The sequence below is a fragment of the Nothobranchius furzeri genome, chromosome 9 (genome assembly GCF_043380555.1).
Source record: "Nothobranchius furzeri strain GRZ-AD chromosome 9, NfurGRZ-RIMD1, whole genome shotgun sequence".
NCBI classification, from domain to species: domain Eukaryota; kingdom Metazoa; phylum Chordata; class Actinopteri; order Cyprinodontiformes; family Nothobranchiidae; genus Nothobranchius; species Nothobranchius furzeri.
The window spans coordinates 25339449-25360409 of NC_091749.1; the positions used below are offsets into that span (position 1 = coordinate 25339449).

Here is a 20961-nt window from a genome sequence, read left to right on the forward strand (position 1 = left end):
CTGGTATGTGAAGTGAGTGACAACACATCTCTGAATATTCAGCGAGTCATTTTGTTCCTCAGCTCTGGTGCTCCGGGGCTCGGGTCAGTGTGAGACAGATCTGAATGTGTCGGCGACACAGCAGCGCCGTGTGATGGATCAAAATGGCGTCAGAGCGTTTGAGAGCCTAGGATGAGATTATCTGCTTGTGCAGAAGGACAAACAGCCTGCAGGGAAAGCAGCATCGCCAACTACTTCATTCTGCTTTTGTTGTTTCATTAGGGGAGAAAAATAAGCAGAACTCACATTAAAACTGAAAATGCTTTTGAAATAGGGATGATTACATTAAAGTAGTCAAGGTGAGAGGTGTAGAACGAGTGACAAAACTCACCAAAGATGCCGTGTTAACAGGGATGAAGATATAGCTGATAAAACTCAGAAGATCCACGGTTTCAGTGAGTCTGATGCACACTTTGTGTTGTTCCAAAAATGACTCCGTCAGATCAGATCCTGAGGTGGAGACAGGTCACGAGATGCCCCAAAAGGCGCCGCGGCATCACAGTGTTTCTGCTCTACATGCACTCTTCTCGGTTGTTGGGCTGACAGACACTTTGTTGTGTATTTCAGGTTCAACATGTCGCACTGTGCAAATCAGGGAAGGTAACAGTCTGTCAGCGTGAGGCCTTAACAGAAGATCTGCAGTTTCTCCTGACACCTGGGATCCAGGAGGATTATGCCGCTCTAGCTGACAGCTTGAGCTACAACAGCGTTCTACAAGACAAGAGTCCCTTTTCACACTGCAGGAACCATGAATGACCCCTATCAGAACAATGTGAACCAGCAGATGACTGAGGCTGGAGAGTACACCTACACCCAAGATGGAGGAGGTCCGGATGGATACCCTTATCAGACCGACTACCCCCCACAGGAGGAGGATGCAGCCAGCGATGCCACCGAGGGGGCAGATGAGGACGATCAGATGTATGAGGGGGAGTACCAGGGCATCCCCCACCCCGATGAGATCAAGGAGGCGAGGCGGGCAGCCCGGCTGGAGGCCAAGAGGAAAGCACGTCTGACTGCACAGCAGGAGGAGGAGGAGGAGAACCTGCCAGAGCAGTACGAGACCATCATGGAGGACTGTGGTCACGGACGCTTCCAGTGGATGCTCTTCTTCGTGCTGGGCCTGGCGCTGATGGCCGACGGCGTAGATGGCTTTGTTGTGGGTTTTGTCCTGCCCAGTGCTGAAAAGGACATGTGCATATCCAACGCTAACAAAGGACTGCTGGGTGAGTGGCTGCTCTGACTGGTTAGTGTTTGATGCTGCTTATTGATAATAAATCTTGACCGCCGGAAGGCCTCACTAGTCACCTTTCCTAAAAAAGTAAAGGATTGTGCATCTGCAGAATGGGCAACACAGCTAAGCATGTGGTAGCACCCCAGGAAGATGAGATGTGACGTCTTAAATCAACGATGCAGGAGGTTTACGTTTGGGCATGCTTACACGTTTAGCTGTGTTGCTCATTGTATGGATGCACGATTCACACGTTCACCTCTTAGAGAAAGTCACCAATCATCAGGGTTTATAACATGGCAGATTTATCACGGCGAAGCATTTTCACCACATAATCAAACAGACGTTTGCTTACTTTCCAGCTCCAGCTATGTGTAGGTGGTGTAAGAAATCATTATTTCTTATTCTAAATAACCATTATGTAAAACACATGTGGTAGTGTCCATCTGCTTGGTCAGGTTCAGGCGGTGGATCCGATTTCTGGCAAACTACCCAGTAAAAATGGACCTTGGTAAGTTTCTCCATGCCTTTGGACAGAAGGAGGAAACTGAAAACAGCAACAGAAATTCTAACTCTGACAAAGATGAGATGGAAAAATGTAAAGGGAAAAGAAAGGTAGCCTAGAAATCTGGACCAACCTTAGCAGGAACTAAAGATGTGGCTCTGCAGGTCGGTCCAGCCACTCTCCACCCTGACCCTCATTGGATGTGAGAAGGTTTAGGTCCAGCCAATCACAGCGCTCTGTGTTCGTAGACAGACCTCGGGCGTACCTGGCACCAGAGCTGCAACGGAGAAAACTAAAATCTTTTTTTAGTTATTCTTATCTGTATTTTTATTAGGTTTAATTGACTGAATTACAGCAAGGTTTTACTTGCTTTTATCATTAGCTCTGTTGAATGCTTTGAGTACTTCTCTTCCTGTTGGGCGCTTTGGTCAGCTCTCATGCTGTTTGGAAATGCACTTGATAGAAAAATTAAAAAAACTACAAAGATGGCATCATATTATGTTTTGTAGATGGATGCACCTTTTTACACTGTGAGCCAGGAGGACGTTAGGACCCAAAATGCAGAAACCCAGAGCGACACAAAGGCAGGAGCAAGTAAAACATAAAATCCTTTATTTAGGAATAATCGTCCAAAAACCAAAAATCCAAGAAGGGGCAGGAAGCCCAGATCCAAATGTCCAAAAATCCAAAGAGCAATATCCAAGAGACCTAGAGAAAAAAACCAAAATACCAAGAGACCAAGAGGGGGGAACGAGACAACGCTGATGCAAGAACAATGGGCCGACAACAAACTGAGACGCAGACAGGGTTATATACACAAGGGCTGGGTGGTTAGGGAATTGTGCACAGGTGAGACTAATAAACAGAGGAGGAGCACAACAGAGCATGGGAGGAAACCAGACCTAAAAATGGGGAAGGGAGCAAAATGAGCTAAAGGGAGAACGTAAGGGAAACCTAGAGAGAACCTGGAAGGGGCTGGGGAACCACAGGGACACAGAAACCTAAGGGGAACACCTAAGGGAAAAAACCTGGAGTGGGCTGGGGAACACACGGAGGCACACGGGGGATGGGGGGTGGGGGGGCACAGACAAGGAGACACATGAGGAACACAAGGAGACACATGAGGAACACAAGGAGACACATAAGGGGAACCTAGAGAGGGATGGAGAACACAAGGAGACTCATGAGGGAGACGCAGAGCATGACAGCAGCAGGCAGTTAACTTTATAATGTGAACTTTATTACAGTAGAGAAGAGTCACATGTTAACATCATCCTCAGCATGCCCAGTATTCCCAGTATTCCCAGTATTCCCAGTTTACATGCAACTTCATGTGGACTGGGAATCCAAATGTTTTCACAAACAATGATGGAGTAGCTAAAGTCAAACATGTCTTTAGTTGCCTTTAAATCAAAAACACCAACAGCATTGGTCCGTTTGCTTAAGGCGAGGGTCCGAAGTGGGCTCTCCTGGGAGGAAGAAGGCTTACGTGAGACCCTGAGGCAGTAGAGTCCCCAGGAAGGGCCCAGCCTTTTCCCTTCAGGAGCCCTGATGCCTCCTGCATAAAGACACTAAAAGTGATTCATTACAAACTTTATACAGACCTATTACTTATGCAGAGTTTGGATTATACTACTGGGTCTTTTTTTGGGGATTTTACACGTGTAATTTTTTCAAATATAATCTAGTTTAATCTCACAACCCCAGACAAAATTGTGGGGACCCCTGTAATCTTGTGGGGACCATTTCCAGTGGTTCCCGATCTGGGGGCCCCCCAGGTCCTGAGGAGCGTGCTGATCCTTCAGCGAGGTAGAGCGCCGTCACACACAGTTTTCTGATGCCTTTGGTGTCACACGGTTAAAATTCTTTATATTTCCAAGCAAAAGAAAACTAAACGTGTCGGTATTTCCTTTTTGTTTTACACGTCTGTGGAAAATGTCAGAGTTTTTGTCTGCTGTATCATTCCATAAGCCACAGAGCTAACAACTGATTTGGGGGAAACTATTCTACCAACACAGACGCATCCTTCAGGAAACCCGCAAGACTTTCTAATTACAGTCATCTGGTGGCGAGTTGCAGTCTTTACCCAGAAAGGAGGAAACTCATCAGTGAAATGATGTGCTGTTGTGCTTGGCTGGAAAATATTCCTGCAGATGTTTGGCATTTCATGGCTACAGATCATCAGGCAGGAATATTCCCAAGCTGCTGCAGCAAGTTAAGGGAGAAGGCTTGGATCAAATAATAATTACCATTGTGTGTCTGCGTGGGGAATTGGTCCATTGTGTGCAACCAGATTAGCCTCGCGGAGGCTTGGCAGTAGCACGACAAATGTCTGAGAGCTCGCTTCGTGGACGCAGATTGTCTTTAGACACAGATGCAGACTTTGTCTGATGAATATATTGTGTCTTTTGGGTTGTGTCTGCTTCATTGCCACTCTATTTTAGCTTCACTCTAACAGAAAAAACCCATAAAACAACAAAGATCTTTCTTAGCTTACTGAGAAATGTACCATGAAAGCGTCTGTTCCTCTGTGCAGACAGCTAAGCTGCACATTAAAGTGCCTCACCTGGATTCCCAGAGCCGGAGCGTAGCCAGGCGAAGTGGCAGGTTGCACATCACTCATCTCATCTTGACGGGCCCCTGGGACGCAGCATTACGAGAGACTGATGAGGAACGTGGTGGTGATTGCATTCAGCGTGTGTTCCCAGGCTAATGTGGAGCATGTTGCAGCAGTCAGAGATCCTGGCAACCCGCGGCGTCCTGGTGCAGAGCTGTCAGATACGCTTCAGGCCTCTGACAGGCTGCAGAAGCAGGAGGAGGGCCCGCTGAAAATGAAATCGCAGCATCTGTTGGTGTAGAGAGAGAGAAGAGTTCTGATCGCCGACTGAGAATATGAAGCAGATCTACAGAACGGCCCTATAGGATGCACGCTCATGTTCTGGCCACCAGACAGTGACTCACCTTTATGAGGCTGATTACAGAGACCTAAAGGAAGACCCAGGACACGCTGGAGGGACTATGTCTCTCGGCTGGCCAGGGAACGCCTTGGGACCCCCCGGAGGAGCTGGCTAAAGTGGTTTGGGACAGGGAAGTCTGGCCTCTCTGCTTAGGCTGCTGCCTCGCGACCTGACTCCGCATAAGCAGAGGAGAATGGATGGACGGATGTTGTTGCTTGAAGTAATGCAGGTCACCCCCATGTCAGATTTAGATCATCTTATTTTGAAAGCTGATGGATATTTACCTGTTTTTCTCTTTTTATTTAATGTCCATCCAATAGTTTTTGCAGTATTTGACTCCGCCTGTCAGGGATGACTCTCAGCTACCAACAGGGCTACTTTCAGACTCCTTTCTGGGGATTGGCTGAGGAGGCCATCTTGAATAAAATACCTCAGATGGAGTTTTGCGAATAACTCTCAGATCAAATCACATGAAACTTAAGCTGAATACCTGTTCCACATTCAAAATCATCACACCTGTTCGTCCACGACATCAGGCCCAGACAACCCAACATGTTCATGATCGTAGGAGTCCAGACGTGCCTCTGAGCAGACCAGAGCGCCCTTAACACATAGCAGGAATATCTGATGGGATTCATTTCAGAGCCATCACAGCAAATAAAGCAGCATAGTTGTCCTGCCACGTAAACTAGACAAGAGCCAATCAGAGGTTGCTGCGCTCTCTTGTCACTAAGCTCCCTTCGCCAGCCTTCTTCTTCTTCTGTGGTGCTTTCTTGTGGGTGGCTCCAGAGCAAAAAGGCTGCCGCTGTTCACAGACATCATATACGTAGGCGCCCCATGGACTGGCGTAGCAGCGGGCCGCCATCTTGGATGGGTCTTCATTTACCCCCAGTGCATTTATTTCTACTGGGGACGGTGCTTACCCAACTAAAAGCAACACATTTTATTATGTTTCGTCACAAAATCAGACACATGGTTTGGCGTGATTATTAAAAAATAAATATAATAAAAGCAAATAAATTAAAATATAAAATCTTGTCAGATAGGCTAGAAAAGTCACTAGTAGTCCCACGTGAACTGTTTTAATGGTGTGCTGCAACTGTAGGCTGCACAAAAACGGGTTTAGTTGCTCACTCTGCACTGAGTCCTGTTGGGTTTGAAGAGAGGAACCCGTCCAGTATGGTGGAGACACTGTTACGCTCTCCAGTGCTCAATGGGGTGTCTACGTATTCATGTCTGTGGATGCTGTTTATCACTCAGAAGACTCTCCGCTACCACACATCGCCATCTTTGATGCTAAGTTATTAGCTGGATTTTTTGTTGCTGTCTGTTAGCTGGGTGGCCATCTTGAATCACATTGATTTGACCATTCTGAAGCTCTCGCAGAACATCTCAGGGACATTTGGACTCTTAGATTTCCCTCTGAAGGTTGAGTCTACTTGGAAAACAACCTCAGACAGCTCTTTTCGTCCCGTTTCTGTTCCAGCGAGGCCAGCTGCAGCGTGATGTGTGAAATGAAAGCTGAACTGGGACTCGCTGATGTGTTTGGAATCGTACAGCAGTTCTCTTCTTCTCCTAAGAAAGTTAAAAGTGAGACTGACCTGCGTCCTGCATCATCTCTGCATTACTCTGTCTTTAAGATGAATGCACTGCAGGACTCTCACTTTTATTAGAACAAAGAACAGATCAATTCTCTCTCCCCCAGCTGGTGTGCAGCCTCCTCATTGGGCTCAAGGGCTCATTTTTCCAGGCTTATTGCAGCTGGGATGGATCCTGGACCTCCGCCTGAAGGACACACTCCCAAATCACAAAGCTGTCCTGTCAGCCTATCAAAGACAGACACCTACTTGGCTGAGATCCTATAGCTGATATGATAATGTTGACACGTAGTCTCTTCCTGAGCAGTACATTTTGAATGGGAAGTGCTGATTTGCCCTGTTGAGCGCTGGAACCTTTGGATGATTCGGTAATCCAGGGGGAAGGTGCACCACACACGCCGTGGCTCCACGTGCCACTAAGCTGCTTATAGGCCTTGGTTAATTAGGGCTCTGTAGTAAAAACACAGAGTCTAAACTGTCCAACTCAAGTCACTTCAGAAAAAGAAGAAGCAAGACGAGCTGCTTGTTCAATGCATGAAAAAACTCCTCAACATCACGAGTCAGAGAGCATCACATCACACACACACACACACACACACACACACACACACACACACACACACACACACACACACACACACACACACACACACACACACACACACACACACACACACACACACACACACACACACACACACATCATCGGTAAGAACTCTGAACAACGCTGAAAGCATCTCAGAAACACACTTAGCTGCCTCCAAACGTCGGTGACCTTTCTCTTTGTTAGCAGTACCGTCGTCTACGTGTGCTTCCAACGTGTTTCCTGATAAATAAAACTTGACAAATGAATAACAGGAGCCTCCATTGTAAAAGGCTGCTGAAACTCAGCTGCTGCTTCCTCTAACAACCTGTGTTCATGCATGGGTAAAGGTCGCCCCCTGCTGGAACAAACGAGCAGGTGCATGTGAATCTGGACATCAGTAAAACCTAAATTAATGTGAGTTCTGTGTGTGTGTGTGTGTGTGTGTGTGTGTGTGTGTGTGTGTGTGTGTGTGTGTGTGTGTGTGTGTGTGTGTGTGTGTGTGTGTGTGTGTGTGTGCGTGTGTTTACAGGTCTGTTGGTGTATGTGGCCATGATGGTGGGTGCCTTGGTGTGGGGGGGTCTCTGTGACAAGATAGGAAGGAGGAAATGTCTGATCTACGTCCTGACCATCGACCTGGTCTTCTCCTTCCTGTCCTGCTTCGCTCAGGGCTACGGCTTCTTCCTGTTCTTCAGGTTCTGCTCCGGCTTTGGGTGAGAGGCTTCTTAATGCATGTTTGTGTTTAAGGGATGCTGGAACAACCCCACTGGCTTTTAACGAGCGACCTTTACAGGGAGCAAAGTCGTGAGAGGGAACAGGTTTGGGAATGAGCTGAGTGACATTTAAATACGTAATGTAAAAAAGGAAAAATTCCCATTAAAGTAAGAATGATGTTTTTGAGTTTCCATCTCCTGAATGATGATGTGTTTAAAGAACTTTCACCATGACACTACATTTGTGGTGCTTCTCAAAATAGTTTGCTTGGTTACAGGCTGATGATCATGATCACAGACGCCTATTGTGCTGAGTGTCATGCACACACACACACACACACACACACACACACACACACACACACACACACACACACACACACACACACACACACACACACACACTGGATATTTTTTTACCTCAGGAGAGAATTTTTTTCGTTGTACATTAAAACACGAGATCCATGAAGTGAACTTGTCCAGGTTTCCTGCTGTTGCAGCAGATCTCTCTCTGCACTGATGGAACGTTTCAAACATACATTTTTATGTGTTTTTCTGTTCAGCTGCCTTCTCGTGACATGTCTTCATTTTTTTGTTCGACCAGCTAAAACAATAATTTACCTGACGTTTTTAATGGTGACAGCGACGTGTCTAGAAATTCTTCCTTTGGGTGGTAAAGGTGGAGCGTGAAGTCCCAGCTGTGGGTCGTGTTTATTCTCACAGAGAATCTTTGTTTCTCTGCAGCCAAAAGGAGCCCAAATCAGACTCTGGCTGCCCATACGTCGCTTTGTTTGTGTGAACAGCACATCTCTGATTATTTTAAATCATGCAGGAAAGACGTCTGAATGAGTCTTTAGGACTTGCAGTGTGAGTACAGTCTCAGCTTTATCAGCCAAAGCTGCAGAAAGAATATAAAAGCGGATTTTAGACTCAATATTCATGCATGAGCGTGTTTGTTCGTGCACAATTATGACACAAAAGACATGAAACATTTTAATTATTACTGTTTGGCTCTATTATCCCTCCACATTAAACACAACAAACAATAATTTTTGTTTTACATTGACAGAGTAGAATTTTATTTCTATCATCATTTTAAAGCTTTAATGGAGAATTAGATTACCTTTTGAAAGAAGGAAAACTATTTCTGTTTTAGTCGCAGGGTTAGGGTTAGTGTGTTACCCTAACCCTAACCCTGCGTCACATCAAAGAAACTAATTGTCTGGGCATTGTGAATTTGCACTCATCAGTAACAAGTTTTAATTCCCTTACGTCTGGCTTTTTCCTGCTTTTACGGGAATTTTCTTTACTAAGAAATTTTAATTATTAAGGAAATGAAGAAAAAGACTTCCAAATCAATCACGGTGTATCATATTTTACAAGAAAGGGAATTTATCCATGCTGATGTTCCAGTGTGACTTCTCACAATCTGCTGGTGTAAACAAATATATTTTAATGATTCATATAATGTTTTATGAGCTGAAAGACATGTCATGGATTTGACCCACCCCTATTCTAAGAGAATAACAATCTTATATTTGATATAAATCATCAAAAACAAGACAGCTAATCTGCAAAAACCAGCTTCACACAGCTCCAGACAAACTGGATAACCTCAACAGAAATATGTCGGCAAAACAAAACATTAGCAGCTAGCACAATGTTTTATTAAACTTCATATTCGCAAATATGAGCCTTAGTCTGGTTCTTAATTCAGATTCAAAGCAGCTTTTGTGTCATTTCCATGAAAATACGAAGGAGCTTTAGTCAAGATTCCCATGAAGATGGCAGGAGGAGGAGCTAAAAGATCTCAGCTCCCTGACGTTTGTCACTGGAAGCAACAGAAGCAGAAACGCTGGTGAAAGCCGGATTATTATGGTCTGGAATATTCAGCACAAATAACTTTTCCTCAGGTGACTGAAGATGCTGATGCAGAATGTGATCGGACTGAGAAAGACTGCTCGACAGTTGTGTAGGGTCAAAGGTCACATGAGCCAATCTTTACCATATTGCTGAGAAGCCGGTGCACCGCTGGATTTGTTCAGGTCCATGTTGTCATTTGAACCAGAGCTGTGATTCAAGAAAACAGTTGTGATCATCTTTATTTCGGTCTCCATGGGAACGGCCTCCACCTGGAAGACAATGTCCTGATCCAGAAGATCAGATGTTTTACCAACACGGTCAAAGTCACTGAGACTACGGACCCCAACTGTTGCTGGGTTCAGAAGAAATGACCTCGTCAACCGTTGCAAGTTTGCTCCTTCCCTCTGAAGGCTACATATGTCACTGACTGCTGAGGAGGTGCTTCAATGAAAAACCATTTTTTACTTATTATTTTTGATTATAATCGATCACTCTGAGTGTTTCATGCAGGCTGAACATGAAAAAAGTCTCCTACACCTCTCATTAGCTTTTAATTAAATTTTAATTATTAATGAAATGAAGAAAAAAACTTCCAAATCAATCACGGTGTATAATATTTTACAAGAAAGGGAATTTATCCATGCTGATGTTCCAGTGTGACTTCTCACAGTCTGCTGGTGTAAACAAATATATTTTAATAATTCATATAATGTTTTATGAGCTGAAAGACATGTCATGGATTTGACCCACCCCTATTCTAAGACAATAACAATCTTATATTTGATATAAATCATCAAAAACAAGACAGCTAATCTGCTATCTAGAAGGACAAGATAGTCAGATTTTATATTTCCACAATGAGAATAATAATCTAATTATTTACATTTTAATTTAATAATTACATGTTTAAAATTAATTGCATGGTTTACAACACATGTAACAGTCTCTGACCTGCTAAAGTGGTGAGGAACTGTCTGGACTCATGAAGCCTAAAACGACCAGACGTGACTGAGATACTTCAGGAAGATGGCTGTGTTTCCTGTTCTAGGATTGGCGGATCCATCCCCATTGTGTACACCTACTTCACTGAGTTCCTGCAGATGGACAAACGTGGAGAACATCTGAGCTGGCTCTGCATGTTCTGGATGCTGGGAGGTCTGTACGCCTCCTTCACCGCCTGGGGAATCATTCCTCACTATGGTAACAGCACCACTCCCACAAACACAAACAGCACGAGTGGAACACTGAAAAAATCCAGAAGTGGGATTTTTCATTTGAACAGGAAACAGATTAAACATGAAAAAGTAAACATTTAAAATGATTATTTTTGAGTGTTTCATGCAGGTTGAACATGAAAATAGTCCCCTACACCTATCTCCTGCATTAGCTTCTGATGGAAAATAGACAATGAAATTTTTGGATTAGAAAGGCCTGACAGATCTACGTCACACTGTCACTAAACATTCATGGACTCACCCACCTTGACTCATGACAGGGGAGTCTGTTGTTGGTTTAGTGTCCAGGAAAAGAGAATGTCTCGGCTGGTGGAAGCTAGCCGTTAGCATCAACTCATTAACTGCCAGCTGTTTTCACCGTTTTTTTAAGAGTCACAGAACGTTGCGCTCTATGATTATGCCAACGCCAAAACTACCCAAATTAAGAGTAGACTCACCTCTTACATCAGGAAGGATCCACGCGCTTCGAGCGTTATCCGTTCTTTCATAATTTGTAGTTGAATTGTGATCGGCAGAAGCTTTTCCGGTTCACGCCTCACTTTTTTTACAGCAGCGGCCCAAAACCATCTCCTAACACATGGATTTTCTGCTTCCTGATCAAGTGACGTGTGACATACGCGGACGAAGATCAGCTTTAGAGCTGGGATGTTTGTTCTCACGGTGCGGGGGGCTCATTCCGATGCCCACACAGTAAAAAAATGCAAATGATGACTTTTGCCATCAATGGCAGCGAATGAGTGAACAGCTCGACCACACAGCAGAAATCCTTCAGGGTTGAGTTGTTTGTGGAGATAAAACGTCAGAGCAAACAGACTCAGTGGTAGAGTCGAGTCGCTGGTTGCCAGTCAGATGAAAGATGTCCAAATATCAGAAAAAAAGATTCCAAATCCTGTCGTCTGAAGCTCAGCTGGGATGTGGCTCACTTCTAGTTCCTGAAACTGATGCACCAGAGCTTTTGTTTTTCTAGAGTACGACTTACAAGGCATTCATTTCCATCAGAGGCCACTGCAAATGTATTGATTAAAGGAGTGATGCACTCCTTTAAGTTTTGGACTTGATCCCTTTCAGCTTGCATGGTTGGTTGTTCACATGTACACTAAGAAATGAGATGTTGAATTGACTTAACTAAATCCTGTTTCTTAAATGGAAGGATTAATATACATTTCCTTTTAACATAAACATTTGAGCAGTGGGAGTAACAGTGCTTAAGTGTAATAGTGTTATGTTTTAGGTAATGGAGTAATCTAATGAATTACTTTTCCCAGCATTACAACACTGTTACTGTTACTGGGCATGTAAAGTGGTGCGTTACTCCTATGTGGTTGAATAAGGTGCAGCTTATCAGGCTTCGAAGGTTAATATCAGATCTACAAAACTGCATTTGAGAAAAGATTATCTAATTTCGTTCAACATTAGTTTTTGTAACTCGTGCCGACTGCAATGGCATATCGGCTTAACAAGCTAGCTTTTAAACGATCACAGAGCTCTCACCCCCACAGTAGGCTATCATATTTAGGCCAGGTCAGCTGGATACTAGAACCCGCACTGCCAGAGGAAACAAAACGGTGCTAAACACCAGTCACCATTTTCTCTGTCCAAACATTTTAGTTTTTGCTGTTCAAATGGTGACTTTCTTTTTGGGACACTGATAGTTTGTCCTAAAGCTGAAGAGGTAGCAGCCGGCTGTTTCTCCTTCTCTGATATTATTGAGTGGAGAACTTCTCACACCAGGGGTGTTCTGCTGCTAAATACACAAGTGAGAATGATGTGGAGCACCCACCAACTGGCAACCTGATGGTCTAATAATTGGTTTCAGATCATATTGTTATTGGCTGAGGTTTTTGGACAAATGCAAGAGAACCACTTTATTCATTTAGTCATTTTTTTATCTCCTCAATATAATTAATGCTATACTATGTTCGAATGTTGTTAAGAGGCATGAAAAATGGGCTAAGCTCGTTTGTTTGGCAGATTTGCCATTGTAGCTTTAACTAACACTAACCCAGCACATGCTATTAAAATTGATGTAAGCCAGTTTTGTTGTTTACTTAGCATCACTGAGGAGGGCTTGACCTAATGACGTAACACAGAAAGCAACTGTGGATAACATGAATCTACACACAGATCTATTGGTTTATAGTGACATGGTTACATTGGATTACTTCTTTTCAGTTGTTGTAAATTCTCATGCTGCTGTGTAAGGAAAGTTGAAGTTAAAGTCCCATCAGTTGTTACACACACTGATGCATGTGAGAAATTTGTTCTCCGCATTTGACCCATCCCCTGAGGGAATGGTGAGCTGCAGACACGGCCGCGCTCGGGAACCATTTGGTGGTTTAAGCCCCAATCCAACCCCTTAATGCTGAGTGTCAAGCCTTTTTTCAAAGTCTTTGGTAAGACCCGACCACGAATCGAACCCTGATCTCCCAGTCTCTGGGCGGACACTCTACCACTAGGCCACTGAGCTGGTATATACACTGTGATCACAATAAAAGTGTAATTTTAAGCATTTATCTGAAAATAAAAATGCTACATAAAAATTACCATTCTAAGAGGGATTTTCTAGCTGAAGCAATGAAAACATGAAATCAAGCATGAGCCAGAAATGGGCCAAGGTCTAACTTTGTAGCCTGGCAAGCCAGACTAAATAAATGTATTATTTAGTCTGGCTATGCTCCATTGATGGCTCCCGGTTGTGGGGCGGGTTCTACCATTGTCTTTCAAATGATCTCCACATGCTACTGGACAATGAATGTGACATACTCTTGTTTCACTCTGTTGCATCATCCCACCCACCAGGCATATAGAGTACCCTGATTGGCCCACAAAGCGGATAAAGCTCTGTGATTTGTTCACTAAGCAGATAGAGCACTATGATTGGCCCACCATTATGGACCAATCACAGCTCTTTATGTGTTTGAAACCCCTCTAGAGAGCTGTGATTGGCTAGCCAGAGTCCTGGTAGGAGCTGCTGAGGTTCCAATGGAGCATGCCTAGACCATTCTTTGCAAAGCAAGAATTTGGTCTAGTTCACTAGGCTACTAACTTTGGGGATGTGAGAAAATATCTATATGGCAATATATCACGATATTTTTCTGTGATATTATATCGATATTCAAAAACAGTGTATCGAATTTTTGAAAGAATTTGCATACAGACATGTGTGTATTTTCTCTTCTTTTGGTGCAAATCAAATGCTGACTGCTATTTGGCAGCAGTGTGTAATGGGTTTTGTTTCCACCACTGAAATGTAAACCCCTCTGTTATGGTTCAGATATGTTAAACAAGTTATGTTTATAGAATTTTCCTACAGTAATTTCTGTTTAAAAACATCACTAACATCGTCTGGCTGAATGTATCGCAATATATCGTGATACATTGTATCGTCAGAATTTCAACAATACACATCCCTATTTTACTTCCACACCAAGAAAACCAGTGAAAAGGTTTTCTGCATGTTTGCTGCTTTTGAGGCGATGGGGGTTCTGACGGAACGTAAAGCTAACTTGTTCTCTGTTGGTTTTCCAGGCTGGGGTTTTGCCATTGGAACGCAGTTTCAGATGCACAGCTGGAGGCTGTTCATTCTGGTGTGTCTCTTCCCTGCACTGGCGGCACTTATCGGAGTCATCTTCATGCCAGAAAGTCCACGTTTCCTGCTGGAGGTCAGATACTGGGACCAGTCTGGTCCATCTGGATAGATTCGTTTAGTTTAGTTAGGTTTTATTGTACATCACACAGACAATGTTGCATGGAAGGGCAACGCAACTGTTGTTTTGTACAGAGGTCTTCTAGCCAGAGGCCAATTTGCAAACCTAGTCCTTTGTTGGACTTTTAGAGACAATCAAATAACAGCATGTATTACATTTATCACCACACACACACACACACACACACGCACGCACGCGCGCGCGCACACACACACACACACACACACGGTAACGCTTCCTTTTACAGCCCCCTAATTACTAAGTACTTACATGGTAATTACATAGTAAGTTAAAGTGTAATATTGTTTCTGAGTTCTTAAACAGTTATTGCCATGTAACTCATGTTCAATTCTAGTTTTTATTTGTATTAATCATTCCCAGTGAATTCTGCTTTACACAATAATTACACATTATTACAATCATACACTTTAATTACACAACAACATAGTTTAACTTACTATGTAATTACCATGTACGTACTTAGTAATTACGGGACTGTAAACGGAAGCGTTACCAGTTTACCTGATGAGAATCATCAGTGTTTACAAGTTTGTTTTTGTTTCAGTCATTTTTTCTCCTGGGAGGTAAAAGTTGTATAATTGATACTAGCTTTATTGCTGATGGTCGATTGTTCCACATCTGAGGTCCTCTAAATCAGAATGAGGCAACTGATGTTTTGTATTTCAGTGTTTTGCAGTCTCCACTTTCTACTCCTCTTATTGTAGCTCCTGTGCTGCCTTGTCCCAGCTCCGGGATAAGGCCTTTTAGACATTTGGATGTCAGTTTTATGACAGAGAAGTTTAAGATTTCGTTTTTAAGATGAGAATCTAAATCAGCACCCAGATATTTAAACTCATCCACTTGTTGGATTTCTCTCAGTTCGATGAAGACAGTGAAGTTGTCAGAAATCTTGCGTTTGATCGTAACACACAGGGAAACGGTTTTGCTGTAGTTCAGGGTCAAAATTACAAACCAGGAGTGTAGAATCTCACTGTTTTCAAACATCACTGTGCTTGGTGGAGAGTGATGAGTAAGCAGAAATCACAGTAACATATCACTGCTGTGTAAAGGTTGCAAAGAGCTGCTAAGGGTTTCCCACCCACCTTCCAGTTCCCATCCAGGACAATACCCACCCACTGGCGTTGGGGTTGTGTCTCTTCCTGCTGCAGCACAGCCTCAGACTAGAATAGGAGACCTGGAATGAGTTCAGGGGTCTGTGACCAGTTAATTCATTATATCTACTAAAGCACTGGTCTGCAACCTGCTACTCTGGAGCCGCATGTGGCTCCTCATTCCCTTTCAGACTAGAATAGACATCAGCCTGAGTAAAGCTTATATTCCAACAGACATCAAAGGAGGGTAAAGAAAATCATTTGTGGCTATTTTCATTTCCAAACTGAGTTCCATCTAATAGTCTGCCTACAATAACTTTTATTTTAAATGCGCTACAGTTCTCGGTCATTTTAGCAACATAATAACAAAATATTAGGGCTGGGACTTGATTAAAAAATTTAATCTAATTAATTAGAGGCTTTGTAATTAATTAATCTAAACGAATCACATTTTAATCATTCAGGAAAATGTGCTCAGCAAAACTTTTAATTAAAATTATGAGACAGAGAATCGACCATTAGACATGGTTATTACTGTAAACTAAAGCTTTTAATAAGAAAATGCATTTTAATTATTCAAATGTCACTGTGTGATATGAAACAAGACCCAAATCAACTAAAATTTATAATTACAAATAGAAAACACCTGCAAAGGGTTCCTGGGCCTTTAAATTGTCTCTCTGTCTAGTTGAATGACTGAAATAAATTTGACTTTGCACCAGATTCTAATTTTTCCAGTTTCACTTGTTTGTATAATTGGGAGTTTTTATTAGCATTTCTACTCATAATATAGTAAAAACACAAATAATAATCCTTCAAAATGACAGTATAACTGGCACAAATATGATCTAGGACTTAAATGTACTAACTTTTAACACCAGAGCAGGAATGCCATATTCTGAGAATGATCAGGAACACTAACTGGTTCCAGTTGGATGACTGGAGGATGATGGGAAGATAAAAGATCATGGCGAGGAAATAATGATCTGACGAACAGGTGAGCGGACCTTCCTTACATGGGAAGTCCTGATGTCACGTTAAGAAGGGGATGCTGCAGACCCGCAGATTCATGCCTGCAGCAGCGAATCTGGTGTGATCTCCAGCCTGATCACAACTTCCTCGTTCCTCGCTGCCCCCGATGCACTTAAGCATCCGCCCCTTAGCTGATGACAGCTTCAACACACCTCGCTGCTTAATGATAGTATTGCATGTGATGTTTAGACAGAGACTCGTCTCAGAAACATAGAATTCCCCGACAGAATTGTTTAGAAAATCATCAGAAAAGTTTCAGAGTGTTTCTGTTTTAACTTAAACTTCTGTTTTCAACTTTAAGACACGTTGTCTGTGATTGTTTACAGAGTAGTGAGAACACGGAGCGTTCTCCCAGCGGCAGCCAGGTGCCTCTCGTTTGTCTGACTACTTTCATAAACTACTGTTAGGGCAAAGAATTATTCTGTCTGGTGCTTTCAGCGCTGCACAGATGTTACGTAAATGTTAAAAATATAGCTTACCGCAACTTTTGTAAAGTTTCTGGTGCCACCGGGCAGCCGCAGCAGAGACGATCTCTGAAAAATGTCCGCAACACGGACTCCGTTGTTGTCTGGAAGTTTTTTTTTTCCAAGTTAAGAAAAGAGGCGGACGTGTTTCCTAAATTCTGCATCAGTCCAAGCAAGGCAACTTCTTTCTGTTTTTATTTCGTTTTAGTAGCCATTAGCACTGTGCATTGTTGTGTGCGTCAGTGATATTCAGTCTACGAGGAAGTTGTGCAATGACAAAGGTTCCGCCATGCTCTAAATGCAAGCTGCGATTAAATGCGTTATTTTTCTTAAACACGAATAAAAACAAAATATTTGCATATTTACTGAGGCGCCAAAATATGTTGTAGTTAAACCGAAAGTTAAGAGAGAAAAAAACTAAATTTAAATCTTATGCTTTAAGATCTTTTGAGACTATTCTAGTGAAACTAACAACAGCCTGGCGCTCTAGTTTTTATTTCATTTACCAAACAGTGTTTTCCTGAAATATCTCTTTACAAAATAACAAAATGATCTGATGATCTTCAATGGAATAAGTTTTATTTTTTATTTTTTCATTTTGACTTTATGTAAAAGAGCAGGTAGCACAGTGCAACATGCATCCATGTTTAGATGTGTGTTATGAAGAGTTTAGTACATTGTGTAGCTCTAATATATTTTATTTTGATAAAGATAAGATAAAAATCAGTTTCCACATTTGTAGGATTCACATGTGTTTGGTTTTCAGAATGCTCGACACGACGAGGCGTGGATGATCCTGAGAAAGGTTCACGACACCAACTGGAAAGCCAAAGGAGAGCCAGAGAGAGTGTTCACTGTGAGCCTTCCTCCACACCAGCGGTGTTTAACAAAAGCAATGATAGAGTGGATTCAGCGAAAGTGTCTACATTTAGAAGCACAACAGAGACATGAGACCATTTTTCAATTATTTTATGTGTTGTTCAAAGTTTCAAAAGGTTTAACCTTTTTATTCTTTTTTCATTTACCTGATAACAGACTTTAAAAAAAATCTATTGTTGCATAATCCATCAATAATCTATAAAACAAAAGTGCCCTGCTTTTAGTTTAGAATGAAAAGGTCCATCATGCAGATGAAAGCCTCTGTCTCTCTGTTGCTGGTCAGGTCACCAACATTAAGACTCCACAGACTCAGGAAGATGATTTCATAGAGATCCAGAGTGACACTGGGACAGCTTTCCAGCGCTGGACTGTCAGAAAAATGACCATGTTGCAGCAGGTTGAACAATTGTGTTTTATTCCATATAAAACAGAAACTTTAGCTAATCAGTGCTTGATGACACTCTTATTGTTATGTGTGTTCTTCCTGAAGGTGATGGCCAACGTCATGTCTTTATCTGCTCCAGAGCTCCGACTGCAAGGCCTCCTCCTGGTCATCGTCTGGTTCTGCTTGGCCTTCAGGTGGGATTAGCCTATTTTGACCTGATCAAGAGGAAGAACTCTAACAGCTCATGGTGTTTTTTTATGTTTCTGTGTGCATCAGCTACCATGGGCTGGGAGTGTGGTTCCCTGACATGATCAAGTACATGCAGTACGAAGAGTACGAGTCCAAGGTCCGAGTGTTTCACCGAGAACGCGTAGAACGCTTTCACTTCAATTTTTCTCTAGTCAACCAAGTCCATCGGGAGGGAGAGTACATCCATGACAAGTATGTCTACCTCCATCCTCCCTTACACACAAGTCACTGATCATAAACCAAGCTGGAAAAAAGTGAAGAAATGTGTGTTTGGATTCTTATTTCTTTGTTGTTATGATGCTTGTTGGTGATATGTTTAAACTACCAGCTACAACTGCCTGGTACCTCCTCCTTATGCTGGGAATCAGGACAAAAATGCTCTGACACCTCATATACGATTTGTGTTTACACTCACGCCTGTGTTCTTACAAGCTCAGTAACTGGGCTCTGTAGAGGATCACAGGAGAAGGATGAAATTAAGGACCGTTATTGCCCGTCACCTTGTTAGTAGTTTGTCCAGGAAAGCTTTTCGGCAACAACATAGAAGATTTGGGGAACTACTGCTGCCTACAGGCTTGGCATGCCTGTGACTGTACTCCACAATGCACTAGAGCTGCGGTGTTGCTGCTGGGATTGTCACTTCCGACCATAAGACGTATGGCGTTACTTCCTTTTTTCACTCTGTGAAGCTGCACGGTGTCTCGAACTCACTTGTATTGATCTGATTTCTCTGTACTGAGCCATTCTGAGTAATTACAGCACAAAGCCATTCTGTTGTTGCACCTCACATTTAGTTAACGTTTTGTTTTGCATGTTTGTTTCTGTTCCTGGAAAGCACATTTAATTGCTTGTGTGTGTGAAATGTTCTATATACATTAAGCTGCCTTGCCTTTCCTTATTACGGAAACTGCTTTATAAAAATGCCCTTCAACAAGCTTGAACAGCAAATTTTTTTGTCACAAATTGAGACGACAAAGAATAATGCTAAATTTATTTTCAAGATTCAAGAGGTCCTACCTCAAGTGGAGGAGTTTAAGTATCTCAGGGTCTTGTTCATGAGTGAGGGTAGGAGGGATCGGGAGATCGACAGGCAAATTGGTTCAGCATCTGCAGTGATGCGGACGCTGAGCCGATCTGTCGTGGGGAAGAGGGAGCTGAGCTAGAAAGCCAGGCTCTCGATTTACCGGTCGATCTACGTCCCAATCCTCACCTATGGTCACGAGCTTTGGGTAATGACCGAAAGAACGAGATCGCGGATACAAGCGGCCAAAATGAGTTTCCTCCGTAGGGTGGCCCGGCTCAGCCTTAGAGATAGGGTGAGGAGCTCGGACATTCGGGAGGGCCTCGGAGTAGAACCGCTGCTCCTCCGGATCGAAAGGAGTTAGTTGAGGTGGTTTGGGCATCTGGTCAGGATGCCTCCTGGACGCCTCCCTGGGGAGGTGTTTCAGGCATGTCCTGCCGGCAGAAGGCCCCCGGGTCGACCCAGGACACGTTGGAGAGGTTACATCTCCAATCTGGTCCGGGAACGCCTTGGGGTCCTGCCGGAGGAGCTGGTGGAGAAGGCCGGGGAGAGGACGTCTGGAGCTCCCTAGTTGGGATGCTGCCCCCGCGACCCGGACCCCGATAAGCAGAGGAAGACGACGACGACGATTCAAGATCATTTTGTTGTCATTGCACAAGGAAACTGACTTTACACTCACTAAGACAGCTCTAGTTTGGTAAAATATAAAATAAAAATAACTGCTACAATTGATGTCATGCATGCACAGACTCACACACACGCATGTGCGCACGCACACACACACACACACACACACACACACACACACACACACACACACACACACACACACACACACACACACACACACACAGAATCAGTTTAAGGGTCAAAAGTTCAGTTCAGTAGTGGCTCTTGCATAAAAGCTGTTCAACAGCCTGGTGGTGTAGGTTTTTGTTGTCCTGTATCATTTAGCAGTGTTAGAAGAGATGGTTAGCAGGGTGGGTTGTGCCTTTTCGGATGTGTGTGGGTGTTTGAAGGCAGCGAGTGGCGAAAAACTCATCCAGGGCAGGCAGGTGTGTGTGTGTGTGTTATTTTCTCTGTAGTTTTGATTACTCTCTGCAGCTCTTTCCTGTCAGCTGCAGAGCTGCTGCTGTACCACACCAGGATGCTGTTGGTCAGGTCACTCTCTATGGAGCAGTGATAAAACCACAACAGCAGTTTTTGTGGCAGTTTGATGTTCCCGAGAGCCCTCAGGAAGTACAGCTGTTGTTGTGTCTTCTTTATCAGACATTTGGTGTTGTGTGTTCATGTGAGGTAGCCTGACCAGCCAGCCCCATGCTTCCTTATGGGAAGCATTGGATCTGGAAACTCTCCTATTCAAATAACCCCACCCCCTGAGAATTCTA

General features: G+C 43.3%; 1 protein-coding gene across 1 annotated transcript in view; it reads left to right on the top strand.

The window, feature by feature from the left end:
• Nucleotides 1–736: 736 nt before the first annotated feature.
• The window catches only part of sv2ba (synaptic vesicle glycoprotein 2Ba), a 28195-nt gene continuing 7970 nt past the window's right edge, over nucleotides 737–20961 (top strand). Inside the window, exons 1-8 of the mRNA XM_015953924.3 lie at nucleotides 737–1265; nucleotides 7446–7626; nucleotides 10538–10689; nucleotides 14253–14386; nucleotides 17806–17895; nucleotides 18202–18315; nucleotides 18409–18497; nucleotides 18580–18744. Of these exons, the coding sequence (XP_015809410.3) occupies nucleotides 788–1265; nucleotides 7446–7626; nucleotides 10538–10689; nucleotides 14253–14386; nucleotides 17806–17895; nucleotides 18202–18315; nucleotides 18409–18497; nucleotides 18580–18744 (1403 nt within the window). The 5' untranslated portion in view covers nucleotides 737–787. The remainder of the gene's footprint in view (nucleotides 1266–7445; nucleotides 7627–10537; nucleotides 10690–14252; nucleotides 14387–17805; nucleotides 17896–18201; nucleotides 18316–18408; nucleotides 18498–18579; nucleotides 18745–20961) is intronic.